The sequence below is a fragment of the Pithys albifrons genome, chromosome 30 (genome assembly GCF_047495875.1).
Source record: "Pithys albifrons albifrons isolate INPA30051 chromosome 30, PitAlb_v1, whole genome shotgun sequence".
Classification (NCBI taxonomy): domain Eukaryota; kingdom Metazoa; phylum Chordata; class Aves; order Passeriformes; family Thamnophilidae; genus Pithys; species Pithys albifrons.
The window spans coordinates 498,505-525,781 of record NC_092487.1 but is presented as its reverse complement, the minus strand read 5'-3'; the positions used below and the strand labels follow the sequence as shown (position 1 = coordinate 525,781).

At 53.1% G+C, this 27,277-nt stretch overlaps 4 protein-coding genes and 1 pseudogene across 4 annotated transcripts; all 5 read left to right on the top strand.

Moving 5' to 3' along the window:
- Nucleotides 1-3,539: 3,539 nt before the first annotated feature.
- Nucleotides 3,540-4,658, top strand: LOC139683849 (feather beta keratin-like; annotated as a pseudogene).
- Nucleotides 4,659-8,177: 3,519 nt separating this feature from the next.
- LOC139683848 (feather beta keratin-like) lies at nucleotides 8,178-8,492 on the top strand. The gene has a single exon (XM_071579346.1). The coding sequence runs from the start codon at nucleotides 8,178-8,180 to the stop codon at nucleotides 8,490-8,492; it is 315 nt and encodes a 104-aa protein (XP_071435447.1).
- A 5,309-nt stretch (nucleotides 8,493-13,801) lies between these two features.
- On the top strand, nucleotides 13,802-14,116 carry LOC139683943 (feather beta keratin-like). The gene has a single exon (XM_071579468.1). The coding sequence runs from the start codon at nucleotides 13,802-13,804 to the stop codon at nucleotides 14,114-14,116; it is 315 nt and encodes a 104-aa protein (XP_071435569.1).
- A 5,664-nt stretch (nucleotides 14,117-19,780) lies between these two features.
- LOC139683942 (feather beta keratin) lies at nucleotides 19,781-20,095 on the top strand. Its single transcript, XM_071579467.1, has one exon. It carries the CDS (start codon nucleotides 19,781-19,783, stop codon nucleotides 20,093-20,095), a length of 315 nt encoding a protein of 104 aa, XP_071435568.1.
- Nucleotides 20,096-25,015: 4,920 nt separating this feature from the next.
- On the top strand, nucleotides 25,016-25,330 carry LOC139683941 (feather beta keratin). Its single transcript, XM_071579465.1, has one exon. The coding sequence runs from the start codon at nucleotides 25,016-25,018 to the stop codon at nucleotides 25,328-25,330; it is 315 nt and encodes a 104-aa protein (XP_071435566.1).
- Nucleotides 25,331-27,277: the final 1,947 nt, after the last annotated feature.

Here is a 27,277-nt window from a genome sequence, read left to right as displayed (position 1 = left end):
TCCCTCTGGTGACACCTCATCATTTAGGAGGGATTTAAAGAGGAAAAAAATGTTTTACTGCTCTCTCAGAGGAGCAAACAAGTGGCAGGTAAACAACTTCAGGCAGGAAATCTGTCTGTAGGCAAGGGCAGAGCTCGGGGTGCTCAGGCACTTTCCCTGACTTGCTCGTCCTGTGTGGGCTGAAAAGCTGCAGGTTTTGGCACAACAGCCCCAAGAGGAGCTGCGTGGGGACAAGATTTGTCATCCTTGGTGGCTGCAGCTCTTCCTCCTGACCCCATCTGGCAGTGGGAAACCATTCCCACTTGTCCTGTCCCTCCAGGGCCTTGGGAATTGTCTGTCCCCAGGTTTCCTGGAGCCCCTTCAGGTCCTGCAAGGCCACAGTTGGGTCCCCCCAAAGCTTCTCCTCTCCAGGCTGGACAATCCCAACTCTGTGTTTTCACCAGCTTTAAGTCATGGAATTCTGGAATGGTTTGGGTTGGAAAGGACCTTAAAGATCATTCTATTCCAACCCCTGCCATGGGCAGGGACACCTTCCACTGTCCCAGGTTGCTCCAATCTGGCCTTGGACACTTCCAGGGATGGGGAATCCATGGAATAACCTGTGCCAGGGCCTGCCCACCCTCATGGGCAGCAATTCCTTCCCAATATCCCATCTAAGCATCTTCTCTGTCCATGTGAACCCATCCCCTTTTCCTGTCCCTCCAGGCCCTTGGGAATTGTCTCTCCCCAGGTTTCCTGGAGCCCCTTCAGGTCCTGCAAGGCCACAGTTGGGTCCCCCCAAAGCTTCTCCTCTCCAGGCTGGACAATCCCAACTCTGTGTTTTCACCAGCTTTAAGTCATGGAATCCTGGAATGGTTTGGGTTGGAAAGGACCTTATAGATCATTCTATTCCAACCCCTGCCATGGTCAGGGACACCTTCTACTGTCCCAGGGTGTTTCAACCTGGCCTTGGATGCTTCCAGGGATGGGGCAGCCACAGCTTCTCTGCCCAACCTGTGCCAGGGCCTGCCCACCCTCATGGGCAGCAATTCCTTCCCAATATCCCACCTGACCCTCCTCTCTGTCCATGTGAACCCATCCTCTTGTCCTGCCCCTCCAGGCCCTTGGGAATTGTCTCTCCTCATGTTTCCTGGAGCCCCTTCAGGCCTGGCAAGGCCACAGTTGGGTCCCCCCAAAGCTTCTCCTCTCCAGGCTGGACAATCCCAAGTGTCCCAGCCCTTCCCTATAGCAGAGCTGCTCCAGCCCTCTGGTCACCTCCTGTGGAGCTGCTCCAGCCCTCTGGTCACCTCCTGTGGAGCTGCTCCAGCCCTCTGGTCACCTCCTGTGGAGCTGCTCCAGCTCTCTGGTCACCTCCTGTGGAGCTGCTCCAGCCCTCTGGTCACCTCCTGTGGAGCTGCTCCAGCCCTCTGGTCACCTCCTGTGGAGCTGCTCCAGCAGCTCCAGGTCCTTCCTGTGCTGGGCCCCCAGGGCTGGAGGCAGCTCTGCAGGTGGGGTCTGACCTGAGGGGGGCAACGGTGGAGAATCCACATTCCCACCTTATTTTATTGCCTGGTGCTGCTGAATTAAACATTCCTAAGGATTCAAAGGAGCTGTTGGGTCTGCCCCAGAAATTCGATGGCATTTAATTATGGCACCCAGAACTGCTTTTTAATGAAAAAATTAATAACTCTGGTTTCTGAGGCTGTTTGGGGAGTAACCTCAACTGCCAAATTTCAAGTGACGTAATTAACTCAGTGACAGAACTCATTAACTTTTGTCATGGGCTTGCAAAATTTGCATAGTTTGTGCCCTTTTTATGTCTCAACCATTAATGAATATTTGGCTCTAACTTTGAAGTTCTTCCCTTGAAAGAAACCAAAGGAGAAGCTTCAATGTTGTGGCCCAGCCCTGGGGACCTGCAGACAGACACACCCTGGTGGCTTCTGAATGTGGAATGAAGGTAAATGAAAGATGAAGATTCTGATATTGTTTGGTAGGAAACTTCCAGTGGAATGTCCCTTTTTTTCTGATGAGAAAAATCTTCCATGAGAACAATTCCATTCTCTGTGGAGTCGTGGAATGGTTTGGGCTTGAAAGGACCTTAAAGATGTTTTAATTCCACCCCTTGCCATGGGCAGGGACACCTCCCACTGGTTCAGGTTGCTCAATGTCCTGTCCAACCTGGCCTTGAATTGATCACATCCTGGAATCCATCACTTCTTCAGCCCCACTAATTGGAGAGGGCATTCCCAATTAATTTGGTTCTCCTGCAAACTGAATCCTTCAAGGAACCCAAATAAAACCCCCCACCTGGATGTGCTGATGTGCAGAAATTCTTCTGGCTGAGCAACTTTACCCCTTCACAGCCCATTTCATTCTTATTTCTCTGCAATCCTTTCCAACTCTGCTCTAATGAATAAAACCAAACATTTGTCTCTCTCCAGAAACGTTTTGGGATGTAAAAACCTTCAAACCTTCCTCATTTGCTCAGCCAAAATCAAATTTTTACCCTCCAATTACATGAATTTAGGAGGAATATTTGTTTCCTGCCCCAGCTGAGTGAAGCATTTGGGTTCCTGGGTTTGGACATGGTAATAAATAAACCCAAATTCCGTGCCCAACAATTGCACTGATGTCACCACCCCCCTGTGGCCCCAGTTGCTTTCCTTCCTTTCCTGCAGCAGAGTTGTCTGAATCCTCCAAGTGACACGTTCTGGCCACCAAATTGTGGTGCCAGGACATCAAACCTGAGCATGTCCAGCCATAATTAGGCCAAGGAAACAACTTGCCCAATAGCCCAGACCCAGCCCCAGGTGCTGAATGGTTGGTTTGCACTGAGAAACACATTTCAGCTCCCTGTTCCAAAAAGGGATGGGAAAAACAATCCCTGAGACTTCCCAGAAGTTGTTCTGTGGCTCAGGTGGGAATTATTTCCAAAAACAGCCTAAAAGTGTGAAGATGACTTGGAAAAAATGAGTGTTTTTTTAAAAAAAAATCTGATGGTACTTGTTGGGAATTTGAGGTACTTGGTGATTCTACAGGAGTGGCATCATAAATATAAAAATAAAATTTAAAAAATGGAATAAAATTATTGATGTGGACTAAAAAACTCAAAAACTGGTGCCATGGAGGGTTTGTGACCTAATTAGGCTTTTATCAAAAAAAAAAAAAAGAACAAAAACCAATTTTATTCTCAATGAGAGGTTCAAACCAGACATGTGGTGCATGACACGAATACCTGGAATTATATTTATGCAAAACATGCAAATATTCCCAACCTGCAGCTCTCTGGGCTGTGTCTGGCATCACTTTGATTTGGAAAAAGCCCAGGGACAGACGAGCCAGTGACTAAACTGAGAGACAGAGGAGGAAAAACACGTTGCTTTCCGAGCAGATCCCCATAAAGGGCTAAATTACCTGGATTGGCTGGGCATGGAAAGTCTTTGATCTCTAATTAGGGCACAGAAAATGCTGTTCTGGGGTGGAAGGCGATGCCACCAGCGAGGAAACAGGGAAGGGGAATTTCAGCATCAAATCAAAGGCTGTTGCAGGAGGAGGGAATGTTTTCCATGCAAGATGAGCTCGGGAAATACATGTGAGGGGAGTCCCTGGGGGTGTCCAGGGCTGTATAAAAGCCTGTCCAACTGCAGGATCCCTCATCCACTTCTCCTGCCTTCTCCTCCTCGGTGAACCAGGTGAGCACCAAGAGCCTTCCCCTGTTTCTCTTCTTTGTCCCTTTTCTCTTTCTCTTCTTGTCTTGGTGCAGCTTCTCAGACCATTTCTCTTTGCCTTCTTTTGGCCTCTCAGTTTGTTGCCACCTTTTTCTGAGGTGGGAGAAGGTCTTGAAGGGCTTCCATTGCAGGGGCTCCTTTGCTGTCAAGTCACTTCAATCTTCCTTCCTCCCTAAGGACACTGTGCCTGTTGTCCACCCTCTGCCTCTTCACCACCTTCTAGCTCTTCACCACTCTCTGCCTCTTCACGACCCTTTGCCTGTTCACCACCCCCTGCCTCTTCACCACCCCCTGCCTCTTCACCATCCCCTGCTTCTTCACCATCCTCTGCCTCTTCACCACCCTCTGCCTCTTCACCATCCTCTGCCTCTTCACCACCCTCTGCCTCTTCACCATCCTCTGCCTCTTCACCACCCTCTACCTCTTCACCACCCTCTCCCCCTTCACCATCCTCTACCTCTTCACCACCCTCTGCCTCTTCACCATCCTCTGCTTCTTCAACACCCTCTTGCTTCTTCACCACCCTCTACCTCATCACCACCCTCTGTCTCTTCTTTTGACGTGAGACCCATGACCCACCCTGTGCCTGTGTTCCTCCTGCCCTCTCTCCCAGGTGCACCTCCAGCCACAACCATGTCCTGCTACGACCTGTGCCGTCCCTGTGGCCCAACCCCTCTGGCCAACAGCTGCAACGAGCCCTGTGTCAGGCAGTGCCAGGACTCCAGAGTCATCATTGAACCATCTCCCGTGGTGGTGACCCTGCCTGGCCCCATCCTCAGCTCCTTCCCCCAGAACACTGCTGTGGGTTCCACCACCTCTGCTGCTGTTGGGAGCATCCTGAGAGAGGGAGGAGTGCCCATCAACTCTGGAGGATATGGCCTTGGTGGCCTTGGTGGCCTTGGTGGCTTTGGTGGGCGTTACTGTGGCAGGAGGTGCCTGCCCTGCTAAAGCCTGGCCGTGAGTGCAGCCAGTGCCTCACCCAGGGAGCCCAAAGCCAAAGGTCACATGGAGCTGCTGGCCAGCATTTCCAGAAGAATTCCCTCCTGCTGCTGCTGCAAAAGGAAAACATGACCAGCTGATGTCTTGTGCTGCTTTCTTCTGCTCATCATGAGTCGCTGTTGTGTCCTGCTGTCCTGTGCCATGGGTCCTGCTGACTCAAGCAGAGCAGGGTCCTGCCCATGCCCCTGTGCCGTGTGTGTGGGAGCAGACGTGTGTCCCACTGCTGGGCAGGGCTGGGCTGGGTCCCTTCAACACTCACTGCTTTGTTTCTGTCTTTAAATTCATTAAAATTTACACTGCATTGTATCTTGTGTCTCCTTGAGTTCCTTCCATCTTGGTTTGTGCAGCCAAGAACAAATGGGATGTCCTGGAGGGGAATTGGGTGGGTGGTTAAAGGCCAATGATGGACCTTTCTCATGCCTGGATGAGCTGAGCAACCCCAAAGACCACAGTCATTGGATGAGACACGGGACAGTGTGGGGTGTGTGGTGAGGTGACCATGAGGTGCCCCAGGGGATATGTGAGCAAAAGGAGAAGTTGGACATTCAATTCCAGTTGAGGCAAAACACTGACCTGCTGGAAGATATTTCTGGGTAGGTTAACACATTAAAATTTAAACTGCATTGTATCTTGAGTCTCCTTGAGTTCCTTCCCTCCTGGGATGTGCAGCCAAGCTGCTCCCTGAGAAAGGGGATGTCCTGGAGGGGAATTGGGTGGGTAGTTAAAGGCCAATGATGGACCTTCCTCATGCCTGGATGAGCTGAGCAACCCCAAAGACCACAGTCATTGGATGAGACATGGGGCAGTGTGGGGTGTGTGGTGAGGTGACCATGAGGTGCCCCAGGGGACATGTGAGCAAGGGGAGAGGTTGGACACTCAATTCCAGTTGATGAGGCAAAGCACTGACCTGCTGGGAGACGTTTCTGTGCAAATTTACACTCACCTGCCCAAGGCTATGGTTGTGTGTTGCCACCTATAGGTGGTCCTTCCCCTTCCCTCCTCCAAGTTCATCTTCCAAACCCTGGAACCAGAGGGAGCTGAAGGGATGGTGGCACCCGCTCAACCTGTGTAAAGGGAGAAGTGAGTCCCTGCTAGAGGGGGTGGGGAACAGGAATATGGGAGGGGGATTGACCCACAGGGATCTTCCTCCCTCATCCCAAATGGATGGGCAGTGTCAGTGACACATCCTGGGAGCTCCACATGGATCTGAAGGGAGCAGGAAGAGCATCTTCTCCCCACCCCAACAGTCCTGTGGGCAGAAACACTAATTGTGGAGTCACTCCATGTGTGTCACTGTGTCCTGAAGGGACATCAGGCTGGGGCAGATGTGCAGCAGCTGCTCCAGAAACCCCACCCAGCTGCTGTCCAGGCTGTACCTGGAGAGGTCACCAGCCCTGATTCTTGGGTCCCTCCAACCAGGCTTGCCTGTCTCCAGGCTGGGGACACTAAGGGACTGGTTTCCCACCAGCTCAGGTCTCTGCCCCTCCTTCCACACAGACAATGCTTTGGTTCTGCTGCTTCTGTTGTCCTTCAGGGAGAGCAGAAGGCGCCTCTTGTTACACTTTCCTCCATCTGTCCATGCAAAGCCTCCCAGAATGATTTAGGTTAGAAAAGACCCTCCATATCATCAAGGCCGATCTTTGACCCATCAACATCTTCTCAGCCAGACCAGAGCCCTGAGTGCCACATCCAGCTCTTCCTTGAACACCTCCAGGGATGGGGACCCACCACCTCCCTGGGTTGCTGAGCAGAATTGGGTGTCCCATGGAATACCTGATGAGGCTTTGACCATGTGCCAGCACTCAGGATGTGCCAAAGCAGCAGTTCTGGCAAAGCCACAGACAGAAAGAAGGACACGTATCCATTAGCCAGGATGTGTCTTGATCACAGGGAGTACTCCAAGCCCATGAGATGTCTTTGTCTTCTTATCTTCTGTCCAGTTTTGGGCCAGTCCCTGCCAGAAGGACATTGAGGGGCTGGAGCATGTCCAGAAAAGAGAACAGAGCTGGGGAAGGGTCTGGAGTGGCAGGAGGAAGGTCTGGAGAGCCTCTGAGGGAGCTGAGGGCGCTGAACCTGGAGAAAAGGAGGCTCAGGGGGGACCTTCTGGCTCTGCAATCCCTGAGGGATCCAGGGCAAGGGTGGGATCTTCTGCCAGGGAACAGGGACAGGCCAAAAGCAAGGGTGGGATCTTCTGCCAGGGAACAGGGACAGGCCAAGGGCAAGGGTGGGATCTTCTGCCAGGGAACAGGGACAGGCCAAGGGCAAAGGGCCTCAGGCTGTGCCAGGGGAGGGGCAGGTGGGACATGAGGAGGAATTTCTTTGTGGAAAGGGTGATGAGGCCTTGGAAAGGACTGCCCATGGAGGTGGTGGAGTCCCCACCCCTGGAGGTGCCCAAGGAACTTCTGGATGTGGCACTGGGTGACAAGGTGGGGATGGGGCACAGGTTGGACTTGATGACCTTGGAGGTCTTTTCCGACCTCAAGGAATTTGGGATTCATCCAAGAAGGTTTGGAGGCGAACACCCTTTGACCAGGGGCACTCTGCTGCTTAAGGCAGATTGGGATGAAGGAGGAGAGGAGAAAAAAAGCAAAAGAAGCATCAAACTTGTGCAGAGATCAAAGCTCAGTCTCCAAGAGTGTCTGAAGCCCAAGAAGGCCCTGCCCATACCCAGTGAGTGAGCACAGAATGAGACTGATGGTGCCAACCCCGAGGGCATGGCCAGGCTGGAGCCTCAGGGCTGGGAGAAGCCTCACCCTCTTTGGCAGGAAAGAGTTTAAAGTGAGGCTTTTGTGGACAAGGGGTGGCACCACCTGGTCAAGTGGGACACTCAGCACTTGCTGCATCATCCCCTCCGTGCTGACGTGTCGTTTCCCCTGGAAATATTTGGGCCTCTAATGGTGTGACTTGAAAGGGGCCTGTGAGGCTGAGTGGGCCTGGCAGGGACAGGGAAATGAAAAGGCAGCGTTGCAGGGTAAAAATAAAAACACTAATTTCTTTAATTGGGGTGTTTTGCATGCAAGATGAGCTTGGTAAACACGTTCCATCTGCAAAGGTGCATCTGGGCCTGGGGCTGTTTGGGGCTGTATAAAAGCCTGTCCAACTGTAGCTCCTCATCCACTTCTCCTGCCTTCTCCTCCTCGGTGAGCCAGGTGAGCACCAAGAGCTTTCCTCTGCTTCTATCCTGTTTATTTTTTCTCTTTCTTTCTTGTCTTCCACTGGGTTCTTACCTCAGTTATGTCTTGCTGAGACACTTGGTGATCATTGTCACACTGGAGGGAGCTGGGAGAAGGTCTTGTCTGGGTTTGTAGGATCTTTTTGGAGACTGCAGCTCGTAAAGTTCTCTCCCTCCTTATTCAGGCTGTTCTTTCTCTCAGTCTGTGTTTCCTCTCACTGAGAGAGGGATCTCAGGCTGTTCCTCACCCTCTGCTCTCCCTGCCCTCTCTCCCAGGTGCACCTCCAGCCACAACCATGTCCTGCTACGACCTGTGCCGTCCCTGTGGCCCAACCCCTCTGGCCAACAGCTGCAACGAGCCCTGTGTCAGGCAGTGCCAGGACTCCCGGGTGGTGATCCAGCCCTCGCCCGTGGTGGTGACCCTGCCCGGCCCCATCCTCAGCTCCTTCCCCCAGAACACTGCCGTGGGTTCCACCACCTCTGCTGCTGTTGGGAGTATCCTGAATGAGTCAGGTGTTCCCATCAACTCTGGAGGATATGGCCTTGGTGGCCTTGGTGGCCTTGGTGGCTTTGGTGGGCGTTACTGTGGCAGGAGGTGCCTGCCCTGCTAAAGCCTGGCCGTGAGTGCAGCCAGTGCCTCACCCAGGGAGCCCAAAGCCAAAGGTCACATGGAGCTGCTGGCCAGCATTTCCAGAAGAATTCCCTCTTCCTCCTTCTCCTCCTGCAATGGAGAGAAGGGAACGTGACCAGCTGATGTCTTGTGCTGCTTTCTTCTGCTCATCATGAGTCGCTGTTGTGTCCTGCTGTCCTGTGCCATGGGTCCTGCTGACTCAAGCAGAGCAGGGTCCTGCCCATGCCCCTGTGCCGTGTGTGTGGGAGCAGACGTGTGTCCCACTGCTGGGCAGGGCTGGGCTGGGTCCCTTCAACACTCACTGCTTTGTTTCTGTCTTTAAACTCATTAAAATTTGTGTTGCATTGTATCTTGAGTCTCCTTGAGTTCCTTCCATCCTGGGGTACCCAGCTAAGCAGCTCCCTTGGAAATCTCAGAATCACAATTTATTGGGGTTTGGAAGAGACTTCTGAAGATCATTTGGCCCAATACTCTGCTCAGGCAGGGCCACAGAGAGACAGTTCCTTTAGGTGCTGGAGGTTTTCTGATATCTCCAACATGGATTCTCCACACCCTGGTCCGTGTTTTTCCATCCCACTGTTACTGTGGTACTGTCAGTAACATGAACATTGAACCAGTTTCCTGAGACTCCATTGGTAGATTCTGACGTTCATTCTGTGTCCTTTTCCTCTTGTCCTTTCATTGGGCAGCACTGACAAGATCCAAACTCCTTTCTCTTAGGATTTAAACACATTAACAAGCCCTTCCCCTGCCCCCAGCCTGCTCTTCCCAGCCCTCAGTCTTTCCTCACATGGGTGATGCTCCAGCCCCTTCATCAGCCACATGGACTTGCTCCAGTTTGTTCAGGTGTCTCCTAAACTGAGGAGCCCCAAACTGAGCCCCAGCCCAGAGAGGCCTCGTGAGTGCTGAGGGAAGGGGGAGGATCAACCCCCTCAACCCACTAAAGCATCCACAGGTACAACAGCAAAGGTGACCCCAGACAGGGAAAAGGGGTGGCTGAAATGAGGTGGGGCACTTAGAACAGAATCATGGAATCAGCTGGGTGGGAAGAGACCTCTGAGATCATCAAGTCCAACCCTTGATCCAACCCCACTGTGATTACCAACCCAGGGCACATCCAGTCCCATCAGAAACACCTCCGGGGTGGAGAATCCAACCCTTGATCCAATTCCACTGTGATCATCAGATCATGGCACTCAGTGCCACGTCCAGTGTCATCTTAAACACCTCCAGGGATAGAGAATCCACCATCATAGAATGGATGGGGTTGGAAGAGACCTCTGAGATCATCAAGTCCAACCCTTGGTCCAACCCCACTGTGATCACCAGCCCAGGGCACTCAGTGCCACATCCAGTGTCACCTTAAACACCTCCAGGGATGGAGAATCCACCCCCTCTCTGGGCAGAACATTCCAAGGCCTGACCACTCTCTCTGGAAGGAATTTCTTCCTGATCTCCAACCCAAACCTCCCCTGGCAGAGCTTCATCCCCTCTTGTTCTGCTGCTGGTTGGCTGAGAGAAGAGACCAACCCTCCCTGGGTACAACATCCCTTCAGGGAGTTGTGGAGAGTGCTGAGGTCCCCCCTGAGCCTCCTCTTCTCCAGGAAAACCAACCCCAGCTCCCTCAGTCTCTCCCCACAGCACTTGTGCTCCAGTCCCTTCTTCAGCTTCGTTGCTCTTCTCTGGACCTGCTCCAGCCCCTCAATACACCTTGTATCCTTCTATCCTTTAAGGGGTTTTCAGAGGGGGTGTCCCATTGAAGGGGTCACCTGGGTGGGGCTGCCCTTTACATGTGACAAAGTCATCCAAGTCACCCTCATCCCTCTGTCCTGAACACCAGATTTGTGTCCCTCAGCAAACCTCTGAGACACCTTCCATGGCTCACAACTTGTGTGTGGTGTGTGAGAGGAGCCCAAGGAGTTGTGCCCCTTCTCTTCTGCCCTCACACCACCTTTGGGTGCCCTCACCTCCCTCTCTAAAGTTGTCACCAGTTCTGGAAGAGCTGAACATCCACCAGGAATCCACAGGACCTCACTGAGGTGAGGGCATTTATCAAGTCCCTCTGTGCCCCTTCCACATCAAGGGAAAGAAAGAAGGAAAGAAACTCTCCAGGATGAAGATCTGGTGTCTTCCTGCATTTCCACCCCAAACTGCAAACCCACTGAGGTCAGGGAGGGAAGGAAAGTTGCTCCTGTGTTAAGTTCAGAGAATCACAGAACCACAGAACCTGCTGAGTTGGAAGGGCCCCCCAAAGGTCAAGTCAAACCCTTAGCCCTGCACAGGACCATCTCCAAGAGTCACACCATGAAGTTGACCCTTAGCTTTACTCAGGACCATCTCCAAGAGTCACACCATGGAGTCGACCCTTAACCCTGCTCAGGACCATCCCCAAGAGTCACATCATGAAGTTGACCCTTAGCTTTGCTCAGGACCATCTCCAAGAGTCACACCATGAAGTTGACCCTTAGCTTTGCTCAGGACCATCTCCAAGAGTCACACCACGAAGTTGACCCTTAACCCTGCACAGGACCATCTCCAAAAGTCACATCACAAAGTTGTCATGTAGTTGGTGATGCAGAGGAGGACAATGTGCTTTTCCCTTCCTCCCACATCTTCTAGTCCTCCACAGGTGATGTTTTGCCCTGGGCCTTCCACTCCTTCTGCAGGAAGAGTGAGGGTCACTTCTTGTGTTGTCCCATAACTGTTGGAACCCCTACAATGCCTTCCCCAACACCTGAAGTGCTGTCACTGCTCCTGTCACTGGTCACCAGAGAGGAGATCACTCTCTACAACTTCCTCAGGAGGAACAGAAGAAAGGGAGCTCTGATCTCTGCTCTGTGACCAGTGACAGGACCTGAGGGAATGGCTGGAGCTGTGCCAGAGGGGTTTAGGTTGGATCTCATGAAAAGGTTCTTCCCCCAGAGGGTGGTGGGCACTGAGCAGGGTTAGGTTGGATCAGAAGGTTCTTCCCCCAGAGGGTGGTGGGCACTGACCAGGGTTAGGTTGGATCAGAAGGTTCTTCCCCCAGAGGGTGGTGGGCACTGACCAGGCTCCCCAGGGCAGTGGGCACAGCCCCAAGGCTGCCAGAGCTCCAGGAGAGTTTGGATAATCCTCTGGGACACAGGATGTGACTCTTGGGGATAGTTCTGTGCAGGGCCAGGAGTTGGACTCCATGGTCCCTTCCAGCTCAGCAGATTCTGGGATTTTGTGGTGGCCTGAAGTTGTGTCAGAGCAGGTTTGGGATGGATCTCAGGGAAAGGTTGGACATCAGGGCAAGGTTCTTCCCCCAGAGGGTGGTGGGCACTGACCAGGGTTAGGTTGGATCAGAAGGTTCTTCCCCCAGAGGGTGGTGGGCACTGACCAGGGTTAGGTTGGATTAGAAGGTTCTTCCCCCAGAGGGTGGTGGGCACTGACCAGGGTTAGGTTGGATCAGAAGGTTCTTCCCCCAGAGGGTGGTGGGCACTGACCAGGGTTAGGTTGGATCAAAAGGTTCTTCCCCCAGAGGGTGGTGGGCACTGACCAGGTTCCCCAGGGCAGTGGGCACAGCCCCAAGACCGCCAGAGCTCCAGGAGAGTTTGGATGATCCTCTGGGACACAGGATGTGACTCTTGGGGATGGTCCTGTGCAGGGCCAGGAGTTGGACTCCATGATCCCTTCCAGCTCAGCAGATTCTGGGATTTTGTGGTGGCCTGAAGTTGTGTCAGGTTGGATTTTAAGAAACTGAGAGGTTACAAGACCACTTCAGGGGGAAGAGGTGGAGTCTGGGAATGATCAGAGAGTGCAGAGTGGGGTGAGACAATGGAGCCTTCAGGCAGCTCCTCACCATCTGTGCTGACTGTGGGATGGGCCAGTTGGAAACTGCATGTCTGAGATGCTTGGAAGAGGACCCAGTGATCTTGATGTCTACGTGCCTCCAGTGTTTTGCTGCTGACATTCCCAGACCATGAGTCCTTCTGAGGAGTTTTGATGTCTCATGAAGAGCTTTGTAAGCTCTTTTTTGAGTCAGGGTGTGGGCCCAAGGAAGTGTTTTGTAGACTTGGGGATGGAGAAGGAACAGTTAGGAAGTCCCAGTGCTGATATTTGGTGCGGGGTGGTGGTGGTGGAAGGGTCTTAGTGTGGAAAGAGTTGTCTCTGCTTTTCAAACATCCTGTTGTTTGGAGAATCCTGAGGGCTCTCCAACTAAGGCAGGAAGGGAGAAGAGCAGATGGGTTTCTCTTGATGTTAAATTCCTGATTCTTAAAACATCCCAGAGTGTCCAAGATGACAGGGAAGTTCACACCCAGCTCTGATGGGGTTGGGTATTCACTTAAGCAATGGATGTGCTGACTCCTGCCACAAAAAACACATTTTAAGTCTGGTCTATTATTTTAGGGTTGCCAGAAGCCATGCCCTGTTTATTATGAGAACCCTGAAGTCAGGCCCTGGAGGGCAAAGGGCCTGGAATCACCTGCTGGGATGGGACACTCAGCACTGGCTGCATCATCCCCTCCGTGCTGACGTGTCTTTTCCCCTGGAAATATTTGGGCCTCTAATGGTGTGACTTGAAAGGGGCCTGTGAGGCTGAGTGGGCCTGGCAGGGACAGGGAAATGAAAAGGCAGCGTTGCAGTGGCCCCATTTCTTTAATTGGGATGTTTTGCATGCAAAATGAGCTTGGTAAACACATTTCATGTGCAAAGGTGCATCTGGGCCTGGGGCTGTTTGGGGCTGTATAAAAAGCCTGTCCAACTGTAGCTCCTCATCCACTTCTCCTGCCTTCTCCTCCTCGGTGAGCCAGGTGAGCTGCAAACACCTTCACTTCTTCTTGTCTTTCTCCTCTTTGTCTTCTGGCCCCAGCTCTGACCTTGCCACTGTGTAGGTCTGGCTGAGCACTTTGCTACTTGACTCTGCTCCCAACCTGTCTGTTCACTGGGAGGAGGTGGGAGGAGGTGTTGGGCTCTCTTGGTGAGGAAACCATGGCGATGGTATCCCCAATCCTTTCCTCCTCCTTTAGAAGCCTTTGTCTTCTCTCCAGTCTCTGCTCTTCCTCCTACTGAGCAGGATCTCCAGCCATGTTTCACCCTGTGCTCGTGCTCTCCCTGCCTGTTCTGGTCCCTGGGAGGAGGTGGGAGAAGGTGTTGGGCTCTCTTTGTGGGGAAACCATGGGGATGAGATCCCTAATCCTTTCCCCCTCCCTAAGAAGCCTTTCCCTTCTCCCCAGTCTCTTCTTCTCCTGCTGAGCAGGATCTCAGGCTGTTCCTCACCTTCTGCCCTCCCTGCCCTCTCTCCCAGGTGCACCTCCAGCCACAACCATGTCCTGCTACGACCTGTGCCGTCCCTGTGGCCCAACCCCTCTGGCCAACAGCTGCAACGAGCCCTGTGTCAGGCAGTGCCAGGACTCCAGAGTCATCATTGAACCATCTCCCGTGGTGGTGACCCTGCCCGGCCCCATCCTCAGCTCCTTCCCCCAGAACACTGCCGTGGGTTCCACCACCTCTGCTGCTGTTGGGAGCATCCTGAGCGAGTCAGGTGTCCCCATCAACTCTGGAGGATATGGCCTTGGCAGCCTTGGTGGCCTTGGTGGCTTTGGTGGGCGTTACTGTGGCAGGAGGTGCCTGCCCTGCTAAAGCCTGGCCGTGAGTGCAGCCAGTGCCTCACCCAGGGAGCCCAAAGCCAAAGGTCACATGGAGCTGCTGGCCAGCATTTCCAGAAGAATTCCCTCCTGCTGCTGCTGCAAAAGGAAAACATGACCAGCTGATGTCTTGTGCTGCTTTCTTCTGCTCATCATGAGTCGCTGTTGTGTCCTGCTGTCCTGTGCCATGGGTCCTGCTGACTCAAGCAGAGCAGGGTCCTGCCCATGCCCCTGTGCCGTGTGTGTGGGAGCAGACGTGTGTCCCACTGCTGGGCAGGGCTGGGCTGGGTCCCTTCCAACACTCACTGCTTTGTTTCTGTCTTTAAATTCATTAAAATTTACACTGCATTGTATCTTGAGTCTCCTTGAGTTCCTTCCCTCCTGGGATGTGCAGCCAAGAACAAATGGGATGTCCTGGAGGGGAATTGGGTGGGTGGTTAAAGGCCAATGATGGACCTTCCTCATGCCTGGATGAGCTGAGCAACCCCAAAGACCACAGTCATTGGATGAGACATGGGGCAGTGTGGGGTGTGTGGTGAGGTGACCATGAGGTGCCCCAGGGGACATGTGGGCAAGAAGGAAGGTTGGACACTCAATTCCAGTTGATGAGGCAAAACATTGACCTGCTGGAAGATATTTCTGGGTAGGTTAACACATTAAAATTTAAACTGCATTGTATCTTGAGTCTCCTTGAGTTCCTTCCCTCCTGGGATGTGCAGCCAAGAACAAATGGGATGCCCTGGAGGGGAATTGGGTGGGTGGTTAAAGGCCAATGATGGATATTTCTCACACTTGGATGAGCTGAAAACCCTCAAGGTCTGTGGTCACTGAAGGTGACATTGGGCAGTGGGGAGTGTGTGTTATGGTGTGAGGTGACCATGAGGTGCCCCAGGGGACATGTGAGCAAGAAGGGAGGTTGGACACTCAATTCCAGTTGATGAGTCAAAACATTGACCTGCTGGAAGATATTTCTGGGTGGGTTTACACCCACCTGCCCACGGCTATGATTGTGTTACCACCTACAATTTGTCCTTTCTCTTCCCCGCTCCAAGTTCATCTTCCACACTCTGGAACCAGAAGGAGTCACAAACAAATTGAGGAGTCACAAACAAGTCAAGGACCCACATGGCACCAAGTGCAACTAAAAAGCCAATAGGAGCTCTGATTTTCAATTTTCTTCTCTTTTCCTCCCTTCTGTGGTATGTTTCTCTCTGGGGATAGTTCATACTTGGCCCCACAGTTGTCTTCTGGCAGAGTCAAAGGCTGCTCTCCTGCAGCATCTTGGGGTTCAGTGTGTGTGTTTCCACCAGATGGTTGCCCTCTTGTCTTCCCTGTGATTCTTCAAAGTTCCCCTGTCTCCTTATCTGCTGGAAAACCCTGTAGAAATGTCCTCCCATCCTTGACTGTGAGCCATGAGGAACCAACAGCAAGAACAAAGTCAAAACCAAAGCAGGGAAGGAAAGGAACATCCCCAGTGAATGCCCTGAAGGATCAGGGAGGTTCAGGATGTTTGAGCCTGGAGAAGGGAGATAGGGCAGGAAATGGCTCTGTTGCTTTTCATGTTTTGCTGGAGGTGGAAATGGCCTGGATAGAAAACTGGTGTGAATTTTGAAGGGAATCCTTTTTGAGATGCAGGACTGAAGTGCTGCAGCCACACCTGATGTTTTGAGCTTATCTTCTGAACATGTGTTTGCTTGGAGAAACATCTCCTGTCAAACCAAGAGCTCCCTTCATCTTCCCTGTGCTGGTTTAAGGTGAACAGGCAGGAGAAAATGAACCCACCACAAGAGAGATTATAAATCAGAGTGACAATTTAATGACAATATCACAATTAATGCAGAGGCACAAAGAGAAATTGGGTTTAACCCTCAACCCCAGCAGTGTAACCCACCCCCTGGGGCACAAACACAGGGGGGTTTGGTGGCCCCTGTGCTGAGCCCCACGTGGAGTCCAAAGGAAAAGGGAGGGACAAACCTGTTGGTGCAGATGATGGCACAGTCTGGTCAGAGTGGTGGCTCCTCCTGTCCAGGGTCTGCTCCTCCTCTGGATCCAACGAGAGGTCCCAGAGGTCCCAAACCCCAAGATTCCATCCCCTCAGGTGCAGGTGGGAGCCCCCAGTCCCTCCCCCAGGGCAGGGAGTTCCACACTGGGGGATCTGACTCTGGCAGTCAGGGGGGATTTTGGAATCGTTGCTGGCCCATGAGCAGAGCTGAGCCCTCAGGTGGGTGTGGAGGTGCCAAGGACTCCCTGGAGGGGAGTTCTCCCAGCTCCTGTCCCAGGGTCTGTGACACCCACCTGGAACACTCCCCTGTCCCACAGGGGAGGTGACACCCACCTGGAACACTCCCCTGTCCCACAGGGCTGTGACACCCACCTGGAACACTCCCCTGTCTGTGACACCCACCTGGAACACTCCCCTGTCCCACGGGGTCTGTGACACCCACCTGGAACACTCCCCTGTCCCACAGGGGAGGTGACACCCACCTGGAACACTCCCCTGTCCCACAGGGCTGTGACACCCACCTGGAACACTCCCCTGTCCCAGGGTCTGTGACACCCACCCTGGAACACTCCCCTGTCCCACAGGGCTGTGACACCCACCTGGAACACTCCCCTGTCCCACAGGGTCCTTTCACACCCACCCTGGAACACTTCCCTGTCTGTGACACCCACCTGGAACACTCCCCTGTCCCACAGGGCTGTGACACCCACCTGGAACACTCCCCTGTCTGTGACACCCACCTGGAACACTCCCCTGTCTCTCAGGGCCCTTTCCCACCCACCTCCCACCCTGAGGGGTCAGCTGTGCCCTGGGCAGCTGCTGCAAATGCTCCATTGGTGACAGTTCTTGGGAAATGACACAGAGGGTTTGGAATCCACAGCTTTGGTCACACCCACACAGGGACAAACTGGTCCCAGCTGATGAACTGGGACATTTCCTAATGAGGAATTTGGGCCTAAGAGATCCACCTGCAGGGCCATCAAGGTACAGAGATCCACCTGCAGCCCAGGGAGGTGCAGAGATCCATCTGCAGGACCACCAAGGTGCAGAGATCCACTTGCAGCCCATGGAGGTCCATCAAGGTGCAGAGATCCACCTGCAGCCTATGGAGGGTCACGATGGATCAGAGATCCACCTGCAGGGCCACCGAGGTGCAGAGATCTACCTGCAGGGCCATCAAAGTGCAGAGATCCACCTGCAGAGCCACTGAGGTGCAGAGATCCACCTGCAGCCCATGAAGGACCTTCAGGGTGCAGAGATCCACCTGCAGGGCCACCAAGATGCAGAGATCCACCTGCAGCCCATGGAGGTCCATCAAGGTGCAGAGATTCACCTGCAGGTCCATCAAGGTGCAGAGATCCACCTGCAGGGCCATCAAGGTGCAGAGATCCACCTGCAGCCCATGGAGGTCCATCAAGGTGCAGAGATTCACCTGCAGCCCGTGGAGGTCCATTGAGGTGCAGAGATCCACCTGCAGGGCCATCAAGATGCAGAGATCCACTTGCAGCCCATGGAGGACCATCAGGGTGCAGAGAGGCACCTGTAGCCCATGGAGGACCATCAAGGTGCAGAGATCCACCTGCAGGTCCATCAAGGTGCAGAGATCCACTTGCAGCCCATGGAGGACCATCAAGGTGCAGAGATCCACCTGCAGCCTGTGGAGGACCATCAGGGTGCAGAGATCCACCTGCAGCCCATGGAGGACCATCAGGGTGCAGAGATGCACCTGTAGCCCGTGGAGGTCCATCAAGGTGCAGAGATCCACCTGCAGGGCCATCAAGGTGCAGAGATCCACCTGCAGCCCATGGAGGTCCATCAAGATGCAGAGATCCACCTGCAGGGCCATTAAGGTGCAGAGATCCACCTGCAGCCCATGGAGGTCCATCAAGGTTCAGAGATCCACCTGCAACCCGTGGAGGTCCATCAAGGTGCAGAGATCCACCTGCAACCCGTAGAGGTCCATCAAGGTGCAGAGATCCACCTGCAGGGCCATCAAGGTGCAGAGATCCACCTGCAACCCGTGGAGGTCCATCAAGGTGCAGAGATCCACCTGCAGGGCCATCAAGGTGCAGAGATCCACCTGCAGGGCCATCAAGGTGCAGAGATCCACCAAAGCAGAAGTGGGGCAAGGCCATGGGGAATGGAAGAAGGAAGAGTTTAGAAGTCAGAAGATGTTCTTGTCAGGGAGTGGTTTCTGTGAGATAACACTGACTAATTAATATTTACTGGTGGCAAGGCAGCATCATTCCTTCTGGAACATCCTTGTTCTGCTGATTGGAGAACTCCAGGCAACTCAAAATAAAGGCAGAAGAGACAGGATGAAAGTTTGAAAGGCGAGATGAGATAAAAGTTCAAACCCAAACTGTCTCTCTGATGAAGAAACGATGTCTCGGAAGGCTTAAAAGGCACAGAGAGCAACACACATGGCCAGTCCCTACCAAAGCTCTTTAATCCTGGCTTTCTGATGAAAAAAACCCCTGCATTTATGACTCCAAAGCCCAAAAGGCTCCCTGAGGAGGGAAGGTGCTGACACCACCTGGAAATGTGGCCCCACTTGGCTGGAACAGCCCAATTCGCCTCCAAAAATACCCTGCAAGGCGTTTTGGCCTCTAATGGTGCCTTGAAAGGAGCCTTGAAAGGAGCCAGAGAGGCTGAGTGGGCAAGTCAGGGACAGGGAAATGAAAAGGCAGCGTTGCAGGGAAGGTAAACAACCAGCAGTTTACTTTAATTGGGCTGCTTTGCATAAAATATGAGCTTGTTGGTAAATACATTTCATGTGCAAAGGTGCGTCTGGGCCTGGGGCTGTTTGGGGCTGTATAAAAGCCTGTCCAACTGCAGCTCCTCATCCACTTCTCCTGCCTTCTCCTCCTCGGTGAGCCAGGTGAGCACCAAGAGCTTTTGCCTCGCTCTTCCCTTCTCTTTCTCTTCTTCTCCTCCCTTCTCTTTCTCTTCTTCTCCTCCCTTCTCTTTCTCTTCTTCTCCTCCCTTCTCTTTCTCTTCTTCTCCTCCCTTCTCTTTCTCTTCTTCCCTTCCCTTCTCTTTCTCTTCTTCCCTTCCCTTCTCTTTCTCTTTTTCTCTTCCCTTCTCTTTCTCTTCTTCCCTTCCCTTCTCTTTCTCTTCTTCTCCTCCCTTCTCTTTCTTTTCTCTTCTTCTCCTCCCTTCTCTTTCTTTTCTTTTCTTCTCCTCCCTTCTCTTTCTCTTCTTCTCCTCCCTTCTCTTTCTCTTCTTCTCCTCCCTTCTCTTTCTCTTCTTCTCCTCCCTTCTCTTTCTCTTCTCTTCCCTTCTCTTTCTTTTTTTCTCTTCTCTTCTCTTCTCTTTCTTTTTTTTTCTCTTCCCTTCCCTTTTTCTCCTTCCCTTCTCTTTCTCTTCTTCTCTTCTTCTGGCCTCGACCAAATCTTTGCCTCTTTGCTGCATCACCCAAGAGCCTTGATCTTGCTCCCATTGTCCATGCTGTCCTTGTTCTTCACTGAGGAGAGGTGGGAGGAGATATTGGGGTTTCTACAGAGAAACTTTGGGATTTGGGCTGTTGAATTTTCCTTCCTCCCTGTTCTGGCTGTCCCTTCAACCCACTCTGTGTTTCTCTCACTGAGATCTCAGGTTGTTCCTCACCCTCTGCCCTCCCTGCCCTCTCTCTCAGGTGCACCTCCAGCCACAACCATGTCCTGCTACGACCTGTGCCGTCCCTGTGGCCCAACCCCTCTGGCCAACAGCTGCAACGAGCCCTGTGTCAGGCAGTGCCAGGACTCCCGGGTGGTGATCCAGCCCTCGCCCGTGGTGGTGACCCTGCCCGGCCCCATCCTCAGCTCCTTCCCCCAGAACACTGCCGTGGGTTCCACCACCTCTGCTGCTGTTGGGAGCATCCTGAGTGAAGAGGGAGTGCCCATCAACTCTGGAGGATATGGCCTTGGTGGCCTTGGTGGCCTTGGTGGCTTTGGTGGGCGCTACTGTGGCAGGAGGTGCCTGCCCTGCTAAAGCCTGGCCGTGAGTGCAGCCAGTGCCTCACCCAGGGAGCCCAAAGCCAAAGGTCACATGGAGCTGCTGGCCAGCATTTCCAGAAGAATTCCCTCCTCCTCCTCCTCCTGCAATGGAGGGAGGGGAACGTGACCAGCTGATGTCTTGTGCTGCTTTCTTCTGCTCATCATGAGTCGCTGTTGTGTCCTGCTGTCCTGTGCCATGGGTCCTGCTGACTCAAGCAGAGCAGGGTCCTGCCCATGCCCCTGTGCCGTGTGTGTGGGAGCAGACGTGTGTCCCACTGCTGGGCAGGGCTGGGCTGGGTCCCTTCAACACTCACTGCTTTGTTTCTGTCTTTAAATTCATTAAAATTTACACTGCATTGTATCTTGAGTCTCCTTGAGTTCCTTCCATCCTGGGATGTGCAGCCAAACTGTTCCCTGGGAAATGGGATGTCCTGGGGGAGGAGAAAAGTGGGTGGTGGAGCTTTGGCATGCCTGGGATGAGTGGAGTAACCTCAACAAGGCCACAGTCATTGGAAGTCACATGGAGCAGTGGAAAGGTTGTGGTGCTGTGTGAGCACACAAAGGGTGACCATGAAGTGCCCAAGGGGACATGTGAGCAAGAAGGAAGGTTGGACACTGGATTCCAGCTGATGAGGCAAAACACTGACCTGCTGGAAGATGTTTCTGTGCTGGTTGACACTCACCTGCCCAAAGCTGTTATTGCAAGTTTGCATCTATAGCTGGTGGTTTTCCTTTCCCTCAACCAAACCCTGGAACTCAAGGAGGAACCCAAGGAGCTGAAGGGACAGGTTGCACCCAAGGCAACTGGGTAAAGGGAAATGTGAGTCCTCTGCTGGATGTTGGCTCTTTGGGGGTGGGCTGAGTTGGGTCCCTCATCTGAAGGTATCACAGAATGACTGAGGTTGGAAAAGACCTCCAAGATCATTAAGTCCAACCTTGGACTGATCAACATCTTTACAATTACACTAAAGACACTCAGTGCCACGTTCATTTATTTCTTGGACACCTGCAGGGGTGGGGACTCCACCACCTCCCTGGGCAGCCCCTTCCAAGGCCTCAACACCCTTTCCAGGGAGAAATTCTTCCTCATGGCCCACCTGCCCCTCCCCTGGCAAAGTCTGAGGCCCTTTGCCCTTGGCCTGTCCCTGTTCCCTGGCAGAAGATCCCACCCTTGCCCTTGGCCTGTCCCTCTTCCCTGGCAGAAGATCCCACCCTTCCCCTTGGCCTGTCCCTGTTCCCTGGCAGAAGATCCCACCCTTGCCCTGGATCCCTCAGGGATTGCAGAGCCAGAAGGTCCCCCCTGAGCCTCCTTTTCTCCAGGCTGAGCCCCCCCAGCTCCCTCAGGAGTTCTCCAGACCCTCCTCCTGCTGCTCCTTCCCCTTCCCCATCTCTGTTCCCTTCTCTGAACACCCTCCAGCTCCTCAAGGTGTCTCCGGCCATGAATGGCCCAGAACTGGACACAGCCCTGAGTGACACATCCTGGGAGTAGCACAGGGGTCAGAAGGGAGCAGGAAGAGCATCTTCTCCCCACCCCAATAGTCCTGTGGGCAGAAACACTAATTGTGGAGTCACTCCATGTGTGTCACTCTGTCCTGAAGGGACATCAGGCTGGGGCAGATGTGCAGCAGCTGCTCCAGAAACCCCACCCAGCTGCTGTCCAGGCTGTACCTGGAGAGGTCATCAGCCCTGATTCTTGGGTCCCTCCAACCAGGCTTGCCTGTCTCCAGGCTGGGGACACTGAGGGACTGGTTTTCCACCAGCTCGGGTCTCTGCCCCTCCTTCCACACAGACAATGCTTTGGTCCTGCTGCTCCTGTTGTCCTTCAGGGAGAGCAGAAGGCACCTCTTGTTACACTTTCCTCCATCTGTCCATTGCAAAGACTCCCAGAATGATTTAGGCTGGAAAAGACCCTCCATATCATCAAGGCTGATCTTTGACCCATCAACATCTTCTCAGCCAGACCAGAGCCCTGAGTGCCACATCCAGCTGTTCCTTGAACACCTCCAGGGATGGGGACCCACCACCTCCCTGGGTTGCTGAGCAGGGTTGGGTGTCCCATGGAATTCCTGCCAAGGGTTTGGTGATGTGCCAGCACTCAGGATGTGCCAAAGCAGCAGTTGTGGCACAACCAGGGGCAGAAAGAAGGACATGTGTCCATTGGCCAGGATGTGCCTTGGTCACAGGGATGGCTCCAAGACAAGGAGGTTTCTTCAGCCAAGAGTGGTGGGAGGGGAACCTTCATCCTTAACCATTGATAGTTGTCTGCTCAAGGCAGGTTGGGATGAAGGAGAAGAGGAGAAAAAAGGCAAAAGAAGCAGCAAACTTGTGCAGAGATCAAAGCTCAGTCTCCAAGAGAGTCTGAAGCCCAAGAGCAGAGTTGCCCTGCCCAGAAAGGCACTGCCCATTCTGAGTGAGTGAGCACAGAATGAGACTGATGGTGCCAACCCCGAGGGCATGGCCAGGCTGGAGCCTTAGGGCTGGGAGAAGCCTCACCCTCTTTGTCAGGAAAGAGTTTAAAGTGAAGCCCTGCAGGGCAAAGGGCCTGGAATCACCTGCTGGGATGGGACACTCAGCACTGGCTGCATCATCCCCTCTGTGCTGACCTGTCATTTCCCCTGGAAATATTTGGGCCTCTAATGGTGTGACTTGAAAGGGGCCTGTGAGGCTGAGTGGGCCTGGCAGGGACAGGGAAATGAAAAGGCAGCGTTGCAGTGGCCCCATTTCTTTAATTGGGGTGTTTTGCATGCAAAATGAGCTTGGTAAACACATTTCATGTGCAAAGGTGCATCTGGGCCTGGGGCTGTTTGGGGCTGTATAAAAAGCCTGTCCAACTGCAGCTCCTCATCCACTTCTCCTGCCTTCTCCTCCTCGGTGAGCCAGGTGAGCACCAAGAGCTTTTGCCTCACTGTGTTTCTTCTCTTGTTCTCCTCTTTCTCTTGTGGCCTTGACAGAATCTCTGCTAATCTGGAGTGGTCACTGAGAGCCTTAATCCTGTTCATCCCCTCTTTATCCTTGTTCTTTACTGGGAGAATGGGTGGGAAAAGGTGTTGGGCTTTCATTGAAGGGAAAACTTTGGGATTTGGGCTGTTGAATCTCCCTTCCTCCCTATTCTGCCTGTCCCTTCTCCCCACTGTGTTTCTCTCACTGAGATCTCAGGCTGTGCCTCACTCTCTGCCTCTTCACCATCCTCTGCCTCTTCACCACCCCCTGCCTCTTCACCACCCTCTGCCTCTTCACCACCCCCTGCCTCTTCACCACCCCCTGCCTCTTCACCACCCCCTGCCTCTTCACCACCCCCTGCCTCTTCACCACCCTCTGCCTCTTCACCACCCTCTGCCTCTTCTGACAACAAACCTACACCCCACCCTGTGCCCGTGTTCTTCCTGCCTGTTCTGTTCACTGGGAGAGGTGGGAGAAGATGTTGGGCTCTCTTTGTGGGGAATCCATGGGGATGAGATCCCTAATCCTTTCCTCTTCCCTGAGCAGCCTTTCCCTTCTCCTCAGTCTCCACTCTTTGTCCTGCTGAGAGGGATCTCAGGCTGTGCTTCACCCTCTGCCTCTTCACCACCTTCTGCCTCTTCACCATTGTCTGCCTCTTCACCACCCTCTTCCTCTTCATCCTCTGCCTCTTCACCATCCTCTCCTTTTCACCACCCTCTGCCTCTTCTTCTGAAAACAAACCTACACCCCACCCTGTGCTCGTGCTCTCCCTGCCTGTTCTGGTCACTGGGAGAGGTGGGAGAAGATGTTGGGCTCTCTTTGTGGGGAATCCATGGGGATTGAATCCCTAATCCTTTCCTCTTCCCTGAGCAGCCTTTCCCTTCTCCTCCATCTCCACTCCTTGTTCTCCTGGAGAGGAATCTCAGGCTGTGCCTCACCCTTTGCCTCTTGACCATCCTCTGCCTCTTCTTCTGACAACAAACTTATGACCCACCCTGTGCTCGTGCTCTCCCTGCCTGTTCTGTTCACTGGGAGGAGGTGGGAGAAGATGTTGGGCTCTCTTTGTGGGGAAACCATGGAGATGGGATTCCCAAACCTTTCCTCCTCCCTGAGCAGCCTTTCCCTTCTCCTCAGTCTCTACTCTTTGTCCTACTGAGCAGGATCTCAGGCTGTTCCTCACCCTGTGCCTCTTCACCACCCTTTGCCTCTTCACCACCCTCTGCCTCTTCACCACCCCCTGCCTCTTCACCACCCTCTGCCTCTTCTTCTGAAAACAAACCTACACCCCACCCTGTCCCCGTGTTCTCCCTGCCTGTTTTGTTCACTGGGAGGAGGTGGGAGAAGATGTTGGGCTCTCTTTGTGGGGAATCCATGGGGATGAGATCCCTAATCCTTTCCTCTTCCCTGGGCAGCCTCTCCCTTCTCCTCAGTCTCCACTCTTTGTTCTGCTGAGTGGGATCACAGGCTGTTCCTCACTCTGTGCCTATTCACCACCTTCTGCCTCTTTATCCTCCTCTGCCTCTTCTTCTGACAACAAACCTATGACCCACTCTGTGCCCATCTTCTCCCTGCTTCTTCTGTTCATTGGGAAGAAGTGGGAGAAGGTGTTGGGCTCTCTTTGTGGGGAATCCATGGGGATGAGATCCCTAATCCTTTCCTCCTCCCTGAGAAGCAGAAGAGTATTTGGATTCATATAAGGATTTCATATTCAAGATAGAATCACAGACTATTCTGAGTTGGAAGGACCCACAAGGATTATCCAGTCCAACTCTGAAGTCAATGGCCCACAGAGGAGATTGAACCCATGGCCTTGGCATTATTGCAACCAAGTTTTAACCAACTGAGCTGATCTCAGGGTGGCAGCTTTTCCCTTCTTCTCAGTCTCCACTCTCTGTCCTCCTGAGAGGGATCTCAGGCTGTTCCTCACCCTCTGCCCTCCCTGCCCTCTCTCCCAGGTGCACCTCCAGCCACAACCATGTCCTGCTACGACCTGTGCCGTCCCTGTGGCCCAACCCCTCTGGCCAACAGCTGCAACGAGCCCTGTGTCAGGCAGTGCCAGGACTCCCGGGTGGTGATCCAGCCCTCGCCCGTGGTGGTGACCCTGCCCGGCCCCATCCTCAGCTCCTTCCCCCAGAACACTGCCGTCGGTTCCACCACCTCTGCTGCTGTTGGGAGCATCCTGAGTGAAGAGGGAGTGCCCATCAACTCTGGAGGATATGGCCTTGGTGGCCTTGGTGGCCTTGGTGGCTTTGGTGGGCGTTACTGTGGCAGGAGGTGCCTGCCCTGCTAAAGCCTGGCCGTGAGTGCAGCCAGTGCCTCACCCAGGGAGCCCAAAGCCAAAGGTCACATGGAGCTGCTGGCCAGCATTTCCAGAAGGGCTGAGAACCTTCACACCCTCCTGCAGCTGAAGGAAGGGTTGGAGGGGCTGTCTGGGCATGTTGCCAACTTATCTTAGTCTTGAAAATCTTCTTTTAAAGACTTTTCTTGTATCTGTGAGTCTGAATTTCACACTGACCTGAGACAATTTAGAGCTTTTGAATGGTCAGTTGGAGGGTGTTTAATGAGGAATTATGGAAAAATGGAGTCTTGCTTGTTGTCTCTCAGCTGGAATGGTTAAAGTGGCTTCTTTCCTCTTTATAAATATATATATTTATGTATAAAATGCCTTTTGTTTTGCTGAAAACTACTTGACTTTTTATCATTAAACTGATGTTGCATCTGAATTTGAGTTTCCTTGTGGCTTTTTTTTTTTGGCCTCTTTGCCTCCCTTTGTGGCAGGACATGCCATGATGTGAAAATCCCTGCAGAGTGGAAAATTTCAATCCAACAGTCAGCACAGTCCCCCTCTGGGGGAAGAACCTTCTGATCCAACCCAACCCTGGTCAGTGCCCACCACCCTCTGGGGGAAGAACCTTCTGATCCAACCTAACCCTGGTCAGTGCCCACCACCCTCTGGGGAAAGAACCTTCTGATCCAACCCAACCCTGGTCAGTGCCCACCACCCTCTGGGGGGAAGGACCTTCTGATCCAACCTAACCCTGCTCAGTGCCCACCACCCTCTGGGGGAAGAACCTTCTGATCCAACCCAACCCTGGGGGTAGAAAACCTTGCCCTGATGTCCAACCTTGCCCTGAGATCCATCCCAAACCTGCTCTGACACAACTTCAGGCCACCACAAAATCCCAGAATCTGCTGAGCTGGAAGGGACCATGGAGTCCAACTCCTGGCCCTGCACAGGACCATCCCCAAGAGTCACATCCTGTGTCCCAGAGGATCATCCAAACTCTCCTGGAGCTCTGGCAGCCTTGGGGCTGTGCCCACTGCCCTGGGGAGCCTGGTCAGTGCCCACCACCCTCTGGGGGAAGAACCTTCTGATCCAACCTAACCCTGGTCAGTGCCCACCACCCTCTGGGGGAAGAACCTTCTGATCCAACCTAAACCCTGGTCAGTGCCCACCACCCTGGCACAGCTCCAGCAGCTCCCTCAGGTCCTGTCACTGGTCACAGGAAGGAAAAAAAATCAGTGCCAGCCCCTCTACAGGGTCCTCTTTTAGGTCATGGCTTGAGGCAGCAAAAGCAGAGCATGAAAGATGATAAATGGAAAAGTCCTGCACTGAGTGGAGTCTGTGCATAAAAAAAGGTTTCCAGGAGGGAGTTTTCCAACTAAATCAGATGGAATTTCTACAGCAGCCCTGCTGACAGGACTGGTGGGACTGAAGTGATCAGTGATTCACTCAGATCTGGGAGGAATCGCTGATTGCACCTTGAGGAACATCAAAAAGGGCTTCTCTGGTGACAGGAAGGATCCTTTCCATGAGACAAGGAAAGATCAAAGAGCAGAGATGTGGATTTCAGGAGGAGGAAATGTCCACTTTGGTGGAAAGAACCCCCTCGATTTACCCTTGAGGGTTTCAAATGAAAAGCAAGTCCTGCTCTGGAACCACCTTTGGCTTGGGCAGGATTTTGGAGCCCTCATTAAACTCTCAGTTCTATTTCAAGTGGAATTTTCTTTTTTTAAGGTTCTCATCCATCATTTGTAGGGCCTAAAATCAGAGTCCCTGAAGAAAGTGAAGATCAATTTGATCTCCATGTCCCCGTTGGATGTTCAGAAAGGAGAAACAGGTGCAATGACACTGAATTTCTGAGACTTTTTTTAATGAGGAGTTTTTTTGGTGCATTTATTAGTTCCCACACACACTTTTGCAGGTGGAACCTTTCCTTGATAAAGAAATTGTCCT

Coding starts and splice junctions, on each gene's coding strand:
- LOC139683943 (XM_071579468.1), top strand. CDS start 13,802: ATGTCCTGCTACGACCTGTGCCGTCCCTGTGGCCCAACCCCTCTGGCC.
- LOC139683942 (XM_071579467.1), top strand. CDS start 19,781: ATGTCCTGCTACGACCTGTGCCGTCCCTGTGGCCCAACCCCTCTGGCC.
- LOC139683941 (XM_071579465.1), top strand. CDS start 25,016: ATGTCCTGCTACGACCTGTGCCGTCCCTGTGGCCCAACCCCTCTGGCC.
- LOC139683848 (XM_071579346.1), top strand. CDS start 8,178: ATGTCCTGCTACGACCTGTGCCGTCCCTGTGGCCCAACCCCTCTGGCC.